Source organism: Malaclemys terrapin, chromosome 9, assembly GCF_027887155.1.
Source record: "Malaclemys terrapin pileata isolate rMalTer1 chromosome 9, rMalTer1.hap1, whole genome shotgun sequence".
In the NCBI taxonomy this organism is placed as follows: Eukaryota; Metazoa; Chordata; order Testudines; family Emydidae; genus Malaclemys; species Malaclemys terrapin.
This window is the reverse complement of record NC_071513.1, coordinates 46,000,804-46,013,903: the sequence shown is the minus strand read 5'-3', so window position 1 is coordinate 46,013,903 and position 13,100 is coordinate 46,000,804. Positions and strand designations below refer to the sequence as shown.

Below are 13,100 nucleotides of genomic sequence, written 5' to 3'. Positions count from 1 at the left end.
GTGGCCAATATGACTCAGTGTCAGTGGCAGAGTTACAGCCTTTAACCTGGGTCCTGCAGCTCATTGCAGGGTTAGTCCAGAGATGCTGTACAGAAATGTAAAGCAAACCTTGTTTCATGCTTTCTTACCTAGAGTTAACTGATTGCCAATTCACTCAAGAGAGTTCACACGTTCATAAAGGCCAGTGTGAACACTCCCACACCTGTGTTCCAGACTGCAGATGCTTGTAATTTATCCTAGGCTGGCCCCTGGCCTGATATGGACATTTGAGGAGTGTCCACACAGGCCTTTACAAATGTGTCACTGGTCACTGTCAGAGACTAGATGGACCTCAGGTCAGGATTTGAGCCAGTCCAGCAATTTCTAAGTGCTTGTGAAAAGGAAAAGAAACAAACCAAGTGCTATGGCAGCCATTTAAAACCAATGTCCCACCAGGCAACCAGCCCCTCTGAGAAGAGGCCAATAACAGCTGGAAGCCAGCAACAGTTGGTCCCGGGTCTGCAGAGGCACTGTCCTAGCCTGTGGAAATGGACACTCAGAGGTACCAGAGAAATTGCTGTGATTCACATGAGCTACTGTAGACATCCCAGAGATTTTTTTGGAGGGATGGGGGGGAGTGAAAATGAGGGTCCTCAAGGAACAGTGAAGGGAATGAGAGAGTCTGTGTCAAGGTCAACAGGATGGGTGCAGCTATGCACCAGCATTGCCAGAGGCAGCAAGACATGTCACAACTGCCTGAATCCATAACCAGTTCCCCAGGTCAGAGGCTATGTCCCCAGGTAAACAAGGGCCACATTTTCAACCCAGCTCAGCCTGCATGCACCCAACATTTCTTATTAATAACACTAATTATTGTTTATTCCTGCAGTATCTAAAACCGAGCCTCACAGACCAGGAACCCATCGCACCAGGTGCTGCACAAACACAGCTGAGCTCTGGTGAAAATCTGGCCCCAACTTTGGTGCTGAGCCCTTCTGAAGATCTCAGCCAAACTACACAATAAGGGACTTTGAAAACTCTTTCAGGCTCTTTTGCCTAGTTCTATGGGATGTTCTGTCAAAGTTAATAATACTGCTGTGGAGGAATTACAGTACAGACACTCCCCGTGTTACGCAAGACCTGACTTATGCAAATTTGCACTTACGGAAAAAGTTCCATAAGCCAGAAATAGGATTTTCGAGCTGCAGAAACTTTTGAGTAACGTACGGGTATACATTTCCGACTTACACAAAATTCAAGTTATGCAAGGCTTTCCGGAACAGAACAATTGCGTAAGTCGGGGGGGCGTCTGTAACTAAAAGGGAGATCTGAATGTGGGGGGTTTCCTCTCCAAAATAAGAATTATTCCCCCCTCCCCTTTGTTTTTTTACATTAGAAATTCTGGTCCTGTCTCAGCTGGAAGACTATGATGAGACAAAAAGGGAAAGTTGAGATATTGAAGGGGAGGGGGCTCTTTAAAATGCTTTGATTTTTAGTAACACCTATTTTAACTTCAGTGGCTGAGGAACTTTTGCCTTTGTTAAAGATTCAACGTTTTCAGTCCTTCAGCTAATGTGTTAAATGCTCACAATAAACACCTTAGGGCGGTCTACACTGGGGTGTGTGTGTCAATCTAAGATATGCAACTTCAGCTACGCTATTCGCGTAGCTGAAGTCGAAGTATCTTAGTTCGACTTACCTGGCCGTCCTCACAGCGGCAAGTCAACCGCCACAGCTCCCCCGTCGGCTCTGCTTACTCCTCCTGCCGAGGTGGAGTATGGGTATCAATTCAGGGATCAATTTATTGCATCTAGATGAGACGCGATAAATCGATCCCCGATAGATCGATTACTACCCACCGATCCAGCAGGTAGTGTAGACGTGGCCTTAGAGACTTCCCAGAGATTCTCTGGCAAAGACAAGGAAGACAAGACTACACTACTGATACTGTATTTCTAAAGGTTTGTCTACACATGAAAATTAATCTGGATTAAGGGAGGGTGTGAATTTAAAGCAATTTAGCTATTCCTGATTAACTCATGTGCAGACACATTTATTCTGGAATAAGAAAAATTAGCTAAATCCTCTGGCATTGACCAGGAATGGTTAATTGGGAATAGCTATTCCGGAATAATTTCCCATATAGACAAGCCCTACAGTAAAAAACAAACATGGAAAGCAAAAATTAAAACAAACAAACAAAAAAACTTTCCAGCCTTCTTTATACATTGTATGGAGATTTAAAAGGGCCATACTCCCAATTTTGTAAACATCCTTTGAAGGTCACCTTTAAAATAGCTAAAAAGAGTGGATGTGGGGAGAAGAGGAGAGATGTAAGAACAAGTTCAGCAGTGCCAACCCCAATCATTCAAAACCCATGAGTCAGGCCCCCAAACTCAGAGTTTGGCTTTAAAATCATGAGATGTTAAACAGTCAATGTTGGGTTCATTGCATTTGCCTTCTGGTGTCTGATCTTAGAGCTAAAAACTTACTTTAAAAAAAAGGCAAACTGGTTTGATTCTGGCATGTTCACATGACTCCAAGAGCTGGGACTTTAAGAAAAAAACAAATCCTGTGTAACTGATAATACAATCAGGAGAGCTGGCAGCACTACTACCACCGCTACTCTGCATCAGGGTGAGTGAGAAGTGTGCAGAAGCCTGCGCAGCTTCAGGTTGAGCTGAATGCGCATGCCACTGATGGCAGGCCTGGGCCTCCTCTCCTGGTGTACTGAATACCACACACAACAGGTCAAGAACCCTGTCTGAGCCCCTTCCCTCACACCTCTCCATTTCATAGCGCTGCTGCAGGTCCTGCTGCAGGACCAGACTCTGGAACATTCTGACATAGCTGCTATGTGCCTGGTTGGAGAGGAACACAGGAATTGCCAGCATGGCTCAGACCCAAGGTCCACCTGGGCCTGGGCTTCACAGAAAGGCAAGAGCCTCACCCAAAGCAGCTGGTGGATCATCTCCCCGCCCAGCAAAGGTCTCATCCGAACCCCTAACAGAGACTGACTTAACCCTGCCTACATTAATGGGAATTGTCCCCTGGCCGAATCACAGGGTCCTAACGGGACCTGGCAGGAGTCGCCTCCCACTCCCATAATTCCCGTCCACGTTTTGGGACGGACTCGGAGAGCCAGGCCATGTGCTAGTAGCGATCGCAGCGGGTATAAAGAGAGACAGTGCAGCACGCAGCGCAGCCTGTGTCCGCAGCAGGGCAGAACGCCGCGCTAGTTGGCCCGGGCCAGGGGCCTGGCTGCGAAGGCCCCGGCGGGGGCTGTCCGTTTAGCAAGGGGACCGCGGGTATCGCTGCAGGTTGCTGCGAGCTGTGAAGTCACTGTGGAGCAGCCGCCCCATGGGGAGCGGGGTGTGCCGGCGAGGACGCGTCTGAGTCGGTCGGTTGGGGAACTGCCAAGAGGTGAGAGTGGGGAACACTGCAGCCCCCCAGCTGGTCTCTCCCCGGGTGTAGCGAGCGCTGGGCTCCCGCCCCGGGCAGGGCAGGTCGGCAGCCGGGCGGCGCAGTAACTTGTGAAACTTCCTCTGTCTGCACGCGCCGGCCGGGCTTAGGCGGGTGCGAGCCGGGGGCAGAAATTCGGGGCACCCCCGGGCTTCTGCAGCGAGCCCCAGTTCACACCACGGCAGCGCTGCCGGCCGGTCCTGCGGGCCTCCCACTGCAGCGCTAGGGCTTGAGACCCCCGCGCCCGCCCGGAACGTGGTGGACGGACCCTGGGCCCAATGCTCGAATCCCTCGGGCCCGCAGAAGGGTCCCGGGGAGCAGCTTAGCCGGCGTCGGGCGAGGCGATGACAAAGTGGGCGGCCGTCAGGTACCCCCCAGTCGGGGGGGGGGGGGGAGAGCTCCGCGGTCTGGGGGGCACGGGGCCGAGGTGCGCTCCGGGCCATGGCTGTGCTGACGGCCCCCAGCTCGGCTGGCTTATGAATCAGTTTGGGGCTGGAAGGAGGAGGGGAGGCGCCGCTCGGGGAGATCCCGGGGTCTCCCCGGCCCCGCAAGCAGGGGACACTGGGGAGCGCTCTCCCTCCTGGTTTGGTGGTGGAGCCATCTGTGCCCGTGGCTGTTGCTGGGGCCCCAGATCTGGGTGTATGTCCCTCCCCCCCACCATTAACGGTCACTGCGTGTGCAAGTGACATATTGGATTGCTACCACCTGCTAATCCAGTGTGAACCCTGCACTCCCTTGTCTGAGAGTGCTTAGCGAGCAGCCTCCTGTGAGGTAGAAAAGTGGGTATTGCCTTTCCCAGGTGGGGAAACAGAGGCACAGACAGGTGGCATGGCTCATCCAGGCAAGTCAGTAGCAGCGCTAGGCACAAGTGCCCCATCAGAGCTAAAAGTGACCCCATTGCCTGACTTAGTCCTGTGCTCTAACCACTACACTGTACTGCTTCTTTCACCTTACTGCTGTAATCATCCCATGATGCGAAGCTGCTCTAGCCTTGGCTTCCAACACCACTTAAGTACTGCGGAGAGGGGTTCTTCAGATGTGCTGTCAGACACCTCCTTTTATTTAGTCTGGTTACAATAGACCCTTCCTAGAACAACCATGGCTTGCTTGGCAGAGAGAAGTGTGGGGTGATTATACCTGTCTTCCTGTGTCATGGGTGTCACCACTGCCCTCTACTGGACGCACTCAGAATGGCCCAGCTGTGTGTACTAGACCCCGTACAGTTAATAGCGAATCTCCTCTTGCTTGTGCTCTTGGAGTAGGAGGGCCTGTTCTGTGCCTGCTGTTGGTAAGCAGTGTGGGCATGATAGCGCTTTAGCAAAACTGTGGGAAAGGACTGAGCTCTTCCTGGCTCCTCCCACTGCTGACTCCCATCCACCCCTGCACTTGTCATACTTGTGCACTTGGCCCTGCCTGACAGTGTCAAGCTGGTATTCCAGTGGAGCCGGGGCTCTGAAATCCCAGCTGGGCTCTGCATCTTCAGCCTGAATTTTCTTGTTGCTCAGTGGGGTTTTATAGCATCTCTTCATAACATGAAAACCTCCCAAAAAACGGCAGAGAAGCTAAAACAGGACCAGTTACATTCCCCTGCACTGCCTTGTCTATGCTAGAGCTTTGGGAGGTGTTAGCACATGTTGGCTAGCACCTTCTAAGGACCGGCCTTTCCATCCATTTCCTCTGGGTGGGGGATGGGTTGTCTGGGCCCCCAGAGTTCAAACTGAAACTCAAGTCAGTTTGTTTAACGGCCCACTGGCCATCTGTTCCATCCCCCCCGCACCCATATGCTGCAGCATTCCTGGAGGAAGCACAACACTTGTACCAATAGTGAAACAAGGTCCTTCCTAAGAGGGGTGATTGACCTTCCTCTAAGGAAAATGTTATTTGGGGGCCTAACTAGATCTGAAGCTGTCCCCTTTTCTTGCCTCTGCTCTGCCCCGAGGAGTGTGTGCTGTGGACGGAGTGGGCCAGCAGCACTGCCACATTAATTAACTTAACATTTTAAGTGGTGATGACCATCAAGCTTTAAAGCTTAAACCCCTGCTGAAATGAAGCTCTCAATGCAGAGTGGTATTGTATTCCTCTGCTAGCTGCAAGGGCTTTGCTTCAGGGAAGGGGTGGTCCTGTTGTGTGGGTTAAGTGCAGTGCAATGCCCTGGGATGCTCTTTTCCAAGGGGCGCAGATCCCAGCCCTGTGGCTATGGCTGCCAAATCATTGTTGGGTGTTATCATTGCCTCTAGAAGTCATGGAGCAGGAATCAGCTCCTGGTAGGCATGTTTCTAGCAACCCTGAAAAGGCACAATCCAGATCATGTCAGTCCCTCCCCGGTTCAGGACCTGCAGGGGTCTCCCCTTGTGCATTGACTCCTATTTGGTCAACCCCCTTTGGTGTGGCTCTTGCTGGCTGGTGGCCATGTGAGTGTGTGCATCTTGAGATGCTGAGGGCTGTTAGTGACTGGGATTCTGCTGCACGCTGTGGCCATCCAGCACAAAACTTCTGCTGGAGAACTGGTGCAGTTAGAGATGGGAAGGGGCCACTCAATCTGAGGGTCCCATTTCACTGGGGGAGGTGGGGATTGCAAATGAGTCTGGCACAATTACCCTTCCTATATTGCTAAATGTGGGAGGGGAACTCAACTAGATCCAAGCACATGGGGAAAGGGGATCCTTGCAGGGAAACTATTAGAGGATTGCAGCCCTGCATTCCAAGGACAGGTCTGTTCTCTGCCCAGGGTGCTCTTGGGCAGCGTGGAGCCGAATGCTCCTTAGTGGCAAAGAGGAATCTGAAGTGCTGTTGGGGCTGGAAGATAGTTGGGGGCTACCCTATCCCATGGGCTGGAAGAAGACTGTTGCAGACATCTGCTTAGCACGTTCTCCCTGCTGGGCAGAGAGGGGAGGCATGCTCAGGGGCGTCTGTCTCAGCACAAAGGCTGAGGATCCAGTGGAGGTACCAGACCCAAATGTGTTGAGCTGGGCCACCTGCCCAGAGTGCCAGCTCTCTGGCTAGATGCCCCAATTAGGGGGATGGGGGACGGAGCAGTGTACTGGGCACAGCACAGAGCCAGCATCACTGCCCAGAGTTCCCAATCTAATCCTACGGGAGGGGATACGGGAACAAAAAGGTGAAGTGACTCACCCATGGTTGTGTATGTGATCAGTGGCAGAGCTGGGAGTAGCACCCAGGTGTCCTTATCCAGTAGCCTTGTCACTGTACCCTGCTGGCTCAGCAGCTGTGCTGCCTTTGAAACCCCTGCTCCCTGAAGTCCCTGCATGCTATCCCCTTGCTTCTGGCTAAAGCTCTCCAACCAGAGCTAGCCCAGGACTGAGCAGCACTAACCATGGGGAGAGCCCACTCTCTCTGGGCTCAGCTCTGCTACTCCTGCAGCACCTGACATCAGGTAGTATGCTGTGCACTGCCCTGTAGTGGCCAGCCATGTCTGCATGCTGCCGCCTGGGTGAGGGCCACCCTTCCCTTTGGCCTGCTCCTGGTGTCTGCTTCCCTCCAAGTTGCCAGAGGCAGAGGGTGTGGGGCTCTTGGGGGGGCACCCAGCAGCCTGGGGACAGCGTAACACAACCTGGCTGTGAAACCCAACCAACAAGGCTGGAGCCTGTGAACTGGCCTCTTGCAAACCCAGTTGCTGCTGCTCTTGCTGTCAGCACTGCCCTGCTAGGCCTCTGCTGCAGGCGCATGTGTGTAGGGTGGTAAGACCTGGCAGGGCCCTGCAGCGTGGGTTGCTCCTGCGGATCTGCAAGCTGAGCGATGCTCCTGGGGTTGGGGTTGTGAGGAAGGGATCTGGGACTGTGGCCTGTATTAGGAGCTGCCCATTGACAGGGCACCTCCACCCTGGATCATGGTCGAAGAGCCTTGCTGTCTTTCTGTTGTCAGTTTGGTTGTAGCCAGCAAAGTGCTCCCTTCCTGTCTAAGGACTCTGACCCTCCTGGCGGGACGAGCTCCGCTTAGGCAATCGGACAGAAGCTCAAGATGCTTCCTGAGCTGTGGGACGGGGTCTCTGCCATGGCCATTGCTGAATAGTTTGGCCTTGCCAGACGAATGCATCAGCACCAGCCTCTCTGCAATGGAAGAACGGGAAGGGAACTGGAAGCAGGCAGGAGGGGGTCTGGGGATGGAACATAGGTGGGGCCACCCCAGGCTGATTGGGGAGGCACAGCTTCCCCTGGCCTATGATACCTGCTGCCCATGCAGGGCAATTACTGGTTGATCCATCGCTTGTCGTCCAGTACCAGCATCTGGCAGTCAGAGGCCTATGGACACCCAGAGCATGGGGTTGCCACCGTGGCTAATAGCCATTGATGGACCTATCCTCCAGGAACTTATGTAAGTTTTGTGTGTTTTTTTTTTTTTTTTTTTTTTACCCAGTTATAGTTTTGGCCTTCACAACATCCTGTGGCAGTGAGTTCCACAGGTTTACTGTGTGTTGTGTCAAGAAATACTTCCTTACGTTTTAAACCTGCCTATTAATTTCATTGGGTGGCTCTAGGTTCTTGTGTTATGTAAAGGGGTAAATAACACTGCCTTATTCACTTTCTCCACAGCAGTCATGATTTTATAGACCCCTCTCATATCCTGCCTTAGTTGTGTCTTTTCCAAGCTGAACAGTCTCAGTCTCTTTAATCTCTCCTCATATGGAAGTTGTTCCATACCCTGGTCATTTTTGGTGCCCTTCTCTGTACCTTTTCCAATTCCAATAGGTCTTTTTTGAGATGGGGCGACCAGACCTTCACGCAGTATTCAAGGTGTGGGCATACCATGGATTTATATTGCAGTGTTGTGATATTTACTGTCTTATTATCTATCCCTTTCCTAAGGGTTGTGAACACTCTTAGCTTTTTTGACTGCTGCTGCACGTTCTGTCCTAGGGGACATGCCCATAATCAAATCCATGTCATGACATGCATCATCTAGCGCTCTGGTTGCCAGTCCCAGTCCAGGTTGCCATGGCTTGTGAACTCCCTCCTGGCCTCTCCCCAAGGCCAACCTGAATGCAGGCTGGCAGGGATGGCAGGTGGCTGGGTGCTTGCCCTGCTGTTGTATGAGTTCTGTGGCTAAAGAACTCCAGTCTCCAGGGGCAGCAGCAGCTCGGTGGCTTTGGCTAGCACTAAACTCTGCAAGAAACACAGACTGCCCCAGCATCCAAGCCTGAAGGAAGGGACAGGGTTGCAGGCAGGAGATTGGGGTGGGGGGATGGGCTGAAAGGGAATACACCCATGCCAGCAGCTGGCTGGGATGGGACTGGAATAGAGCATGTCTGGGCACAGCAGGGTTTGTCTCCCAAGCGGTGGTGAAACCCAGGGTGGCTGCATTCAGAGTTACTGTGAGGTCTGCCCACCAGGCACAGTCCCTCTGCTTGTGCTGGCTCCCTGCACAGGAGTCTCCAGAGATGCAGGGTCTGGTGCTGATCCTTGACCCAGGGTGGAATGGCCTTGGTCTGCAGGGGGGGGATGGCAAATCCCAAATGCCACTGAAATAGCCTGAGGGATGCCATGGGCATCAAACCTGGCAGGCTCGTGATCCAACAGCCTCTGCCGGCTGGCTCTGCCTGAGCTGCTCACAGGAACTGGTTCTGGAGATGCTCTCCTCATTCCCTTCACAGGCTGGCACTGCACTGGCAATGGGGTGGCTCCCAATTCAGGCTGAGCCCTGGGTGATGGCTCCCCTCGGGGAATGCAGGCTGTAGGGCAGCCCAGGGCATGGTGCTTGTCTGTGGTGCTCTCCTATAGCAGAGAGCAAGTCCAAGGGGCTGGCAAGATCAGGGGAGGGGAACTGGGGTGTGGCTCTTGTAATGAGAACTCCTGTTTCTCTTCCAGGACCCAGCAGGAGATGAGCTCTCTGGTTTATCCCAGCCTGGGCATGAAGGACCGCAAAGCAGTGGCCATCCTGCACTACCCCGGGGTGGGCATGAATGTCAGCAAGGCCAGCACAGGACCCCACATCACCAGTGCGGGCATAATGGCCCCCTCTGCGGCCCCCCCGCCCTCAAAGCAGCCATCCTTCACCCTGCCAACAGCCCCTCACCTGCTGGCCAGCATGCAGCTGCAGAAACTCAACAGCCAGTACCATGCCATGGGGGTCTCAGGGCACCCAGCAGAGGCTGGGTCCATCCAGAGCTGGGGCTTTGGAGCCCAGCCCCTGGGCCAAGGGGCACTGGCTCCCCCTGCTGGCGCCCACAGCCCTGGCATTATTGATTCTGATCCAGTGGACGAGGAGGTGCTGATGTCACTGGTGGTGGAACTGGGCCTGGATAGAGCTAATGAGCTCCCAGAGCTGTGGCTGGGCCAGAACGAGTTTGACTTTGCTGCAGATTTCCCTTCCAGCCGCTGATGCCAGACTGACCTTGACCACAGGCAACTCTGGCAGAGGACTTTAACAGGACAGCCGCCAAGGGCTGGCTGGCATGATGGACCTGGCCCTCCAGACAACTGAGGCCTCTGGGCCTGGTTCCTACTACAGCTGAGTCCCCCTCCACAAGGCTGCACCTGTGTGGTTCAGGACAGTTCAGTGCAGCTGGAGAAACTATAGCGAGGCTGGTACTCCATGGGCTTCTCTGAGCTGTGTGACCTAGCGCCCGGTGGGGTTGCACCTTGCTGTGGCGGGCCAGCGTCTCCTGCTGGATGGATGGCCGGTGCTGGAGGGGGGAATGGTGCCCTGGGGACTAAATCCCAAACTGGTGCTGGAGAAAGAAACGGACTGGCAGGAGGACGTAGCAGGGTGGAAGCTGAACACTGAGGAATGGAGGCTCATGCAATATGTACACCCCTGCTGTGGCCTGGGAAGGGCTGCCTCAACAGGGTCTCACATGGCTCCCAGGGACCAGAGCTGAGTCTCCCACCCTTGCAGGGGGCCAGTGACTTGCTTTACAGAGGAGACTGCCAGAGGAGACCAGTACAGTACCTGCACTGCTGGGGGTGCTGGGACAAGGTGGGGGGGGCAGGGTCTGTTTCTGCAACAGTGTGGGGCTGCTCCTGTGTGGCTTTTCAATAAAACCTGTGGAAGGAATCGGCCTGCCCACAAGGCTGGGGCCTGGCTTCTGTCACTTCTTGTGCTGATTTACAGTAGTGCCTTGGGTTGCCAACTTTCTGATTGCAGAAAACTGAACATACTTGCCCTGGCCCACCCTTTCTCCAAGGCTCTACCCCCGCTCACTCCATCTCCCCTTCCCTCTGTTGCTAACTCTCAACCACCCTTGCTCACTCACTCATTTTCACCAGACTGGGGCAGGGGGTTAGACTCATAGACTTTAAGGTCAGAAGGGACCATTATGATCATCTGGTCTGACCCCCTGCATGCTGCAGGCCACAAAACCGTCCCTACCCCTTCCCTGGACTCTGCTGTTGAAGTCCCCAATCCTGTGTTTTAGTGACTTCAATTGGCAGAGACCCTCCTGCTAGTGATCCCTGCCCCATGCTGCGGAGGAAGGCGAAAAACCTCCAGAGGCTCAGCCAATCTACCCTGGAGGAAAATTCCTTCCCGACCCCAAATATGGCGATCAGTAAGACCCCGAGCATGTAGGCAAGAGTCTCTAGCCTGACCCCTGTTAGCCATTATACTATTTACCTACCATTGCTTGGTATTCCTTGGCAACTATGTTTTACCATTAAACCATTCCCTCCATAAACTTATCTAACTTAATCTTAAAACCAGACAGGGCCGTCGCCCCCACCGTTTCCCTCGGAAGGCCGTTCCAATATTTCACCCCTCTGACGGTCAGAAACCTTCGTCTAATTTCAAGCCTGAACTTCCCCACGGCCAGTTTATATCCATTCGTTCTCGTGTCCACATTAGTACTAAGCTGGAATAATTCCTCTCCCTCCCTTGTATTTATCCCTCTGATATATTAGGGTTAGGGTCCAGCTGGGGGTGTGGGCTTGGGAGTGGGGACAGGGATGAGGGGTTGGGGGGGCAGCAGGAGTCTGGGAGAGGGCCGCATGCTGGGGGTGTAGGTTGCAGGGTGTGGCCAGAAATGAGGAGTGCGGAGCTCTGGGATGGGGCAGGTGGTTGAGGGGTGTGTGTGTGTGTGTGGGGGGGGGGGTCGGGAGTCAGGGCTCAGGTGGGGGGTGCAGGCTCATGTGGGGCTGAGGGGTTTGGAGTGTGGGAGGGGTGCAGAGCACAAGTTCTGGGAGGGAATTTGGGTGCAGGAGGGAATTCAGGACTGGGGCAGAGGGTTGGAGCATGGGGGGAGGAGGAGAGGTGGGGTGCAGGCTCCAGATGATGCTTACCTCAGGTGGCTCCCAGAAGCAGTGGCATGTCTCTTCTCCAGTTCCTAGGTGGAGGCGCAGCCAGGCAGCTCTGCGCACTGCCCCATCTGTAGGCACTCCTCCTGCAGCTCTCATTGGCTGTTGTTCCCAGCCAATGGGAGCTGCGGAGCCGGTGCTTGGGGTGGGGGCAGTGCACAGAGCTCCTTGGCTGCCCCTGAGCCTAGGAAGCAGAAGGGGGATATGCCGCCACTTCTGGGAGCCAGGGCAGCTAACCAGACTGTGCAGCCAACTGGACTTTTTAACAGCTCACTCAGCAGTGCTGACTGGAGTTGCCAGGCTCCCTTTTTGACTGGGCATTCTGGTCAAAAACCAGATGCCTAGCAACCCTTGTCGTGCTGCTGTTGGAGCTCCCCTGTTCTGGTGGCTGGAATGGGCAGCTGCCTGCTGCACCAAGGGCAGGCTCTGCTGGTGGTGTTTTGGGCCTGCTTCTGACCTCAGCTGGTGTGATGCAGCAAGCTGTGGCTGTGTTACAGCTGTGAGCATGAAATCTGAGTTGAGGGGCTAGGGCCGTAGTAACACAGGCTAGGGTGCCCAGCGTCTGCCTTTCCCCAGGGCATAGGGCTGAACCCCTGCCTGCATGGTGCTCCGCTGCCCTAGTCAGCGGGGAGGAATCTGCTAGGGGGAGGGAGCGTGCAATGACAGCAACGCTCAGTAACATCCCTGCTGTGCTGGTAATGCCAATTAAAAACAATGGGCAAAACAAGCTGCTCCAAAGCTCTAGCAGCTCTGTGGGGAGTTGACTAGGCAGGGCTGCTAGTGCCTCCTTGTGGAGGGTGTGAGCCAGGGTATGCCTTGGGGCTGGATTTTTCCAGGGACCCCAGCACTGAGCAGAAGGGTGAATTCCCCCCTCTCTGGGAAAGATGGGGTGCCCTGTGGGTCTCCATGGGAGCTTGTGGGTGTGGATTCCTTCTGTCTGCATGACAACTGAGTGTGTAGGAAGAACTGCTGCTGCCATGCTGCAGCGATGGTGTGTCTACACGGCACTGTCCATGTGGCAGCAGCCAGGGTATATACCCGCCCAGCCTTCCCACCGTTCCCTTCTGTGCCCAGCAGGGACAGACATGTCCTCCCATGATTGGCTGGGAAAGAAATCATAGAGGTGCTCAGCTTCACTGCCTTGCTAAGAACCATCTGCTATGCCCCCCACCCGAAGGGCTACTGTGAACATAGTAGCTCACATGGTTTGTTGCAGCATGGCTGCTCTCGCTCCACCTAGGCTAATATGAGAAGAGCAACTCAGGCACACGTAGCTTGAATGCTGCAGTGAAAACGCATCCAAACGCTACTGCCCATGCTTTGTATGTGCACCCCACATTTAGCACCAATCACCCCACTGTTTAGGCACAGACCCACAAATGCTGGGATGTAGAAGCTGTTGAGCTGAGGACA

The 13,100-nt window shown here is 54.2% G+C and overlaps 1 protein-coding gene across 1 annotated transcript; it reads left to right on the top strand.

Annotated features, from left to right (window-relative positions):
• Nucleotides 1–3,180: 3,180 nt before the first annotated feature.
• CITED1 (Cbp/p300 interacting transactivator with Glu/Asp rich carboxy-terminal domain 1) lies at nucleotides 3,181–10,446 on the top strand. Its single transcript, XM_054039910.1, has 2 exons — nucleotides 3,181–3,402; nucleotides 9,264–10,446. The coding sequence occupies exon 2, from the start codon at nucleotides 9,277–9,279 to the stop codon at nucleotides 9,775–9,777; it is 501 nt and encodes a 166-aa protein (XP_053895885.1). The 5' UTR covers nucleotides 3,181–3,402; nucleotides 9,264–9,276; the 3' UTR covers nucleotides 9,778–10,446.
• Nucleotides 10,447–13,100: the final 2,654 nt, after the last annotated feature.

Coding starts and splice junctions, on each gene's coding strand:
- CITED1 (XM_054039910.1), top strand. CDS start 9,277: ATGAGCTCTCTGGTTTATCCCAGCCTGGGCATGAAGGACCGCAAAGCA.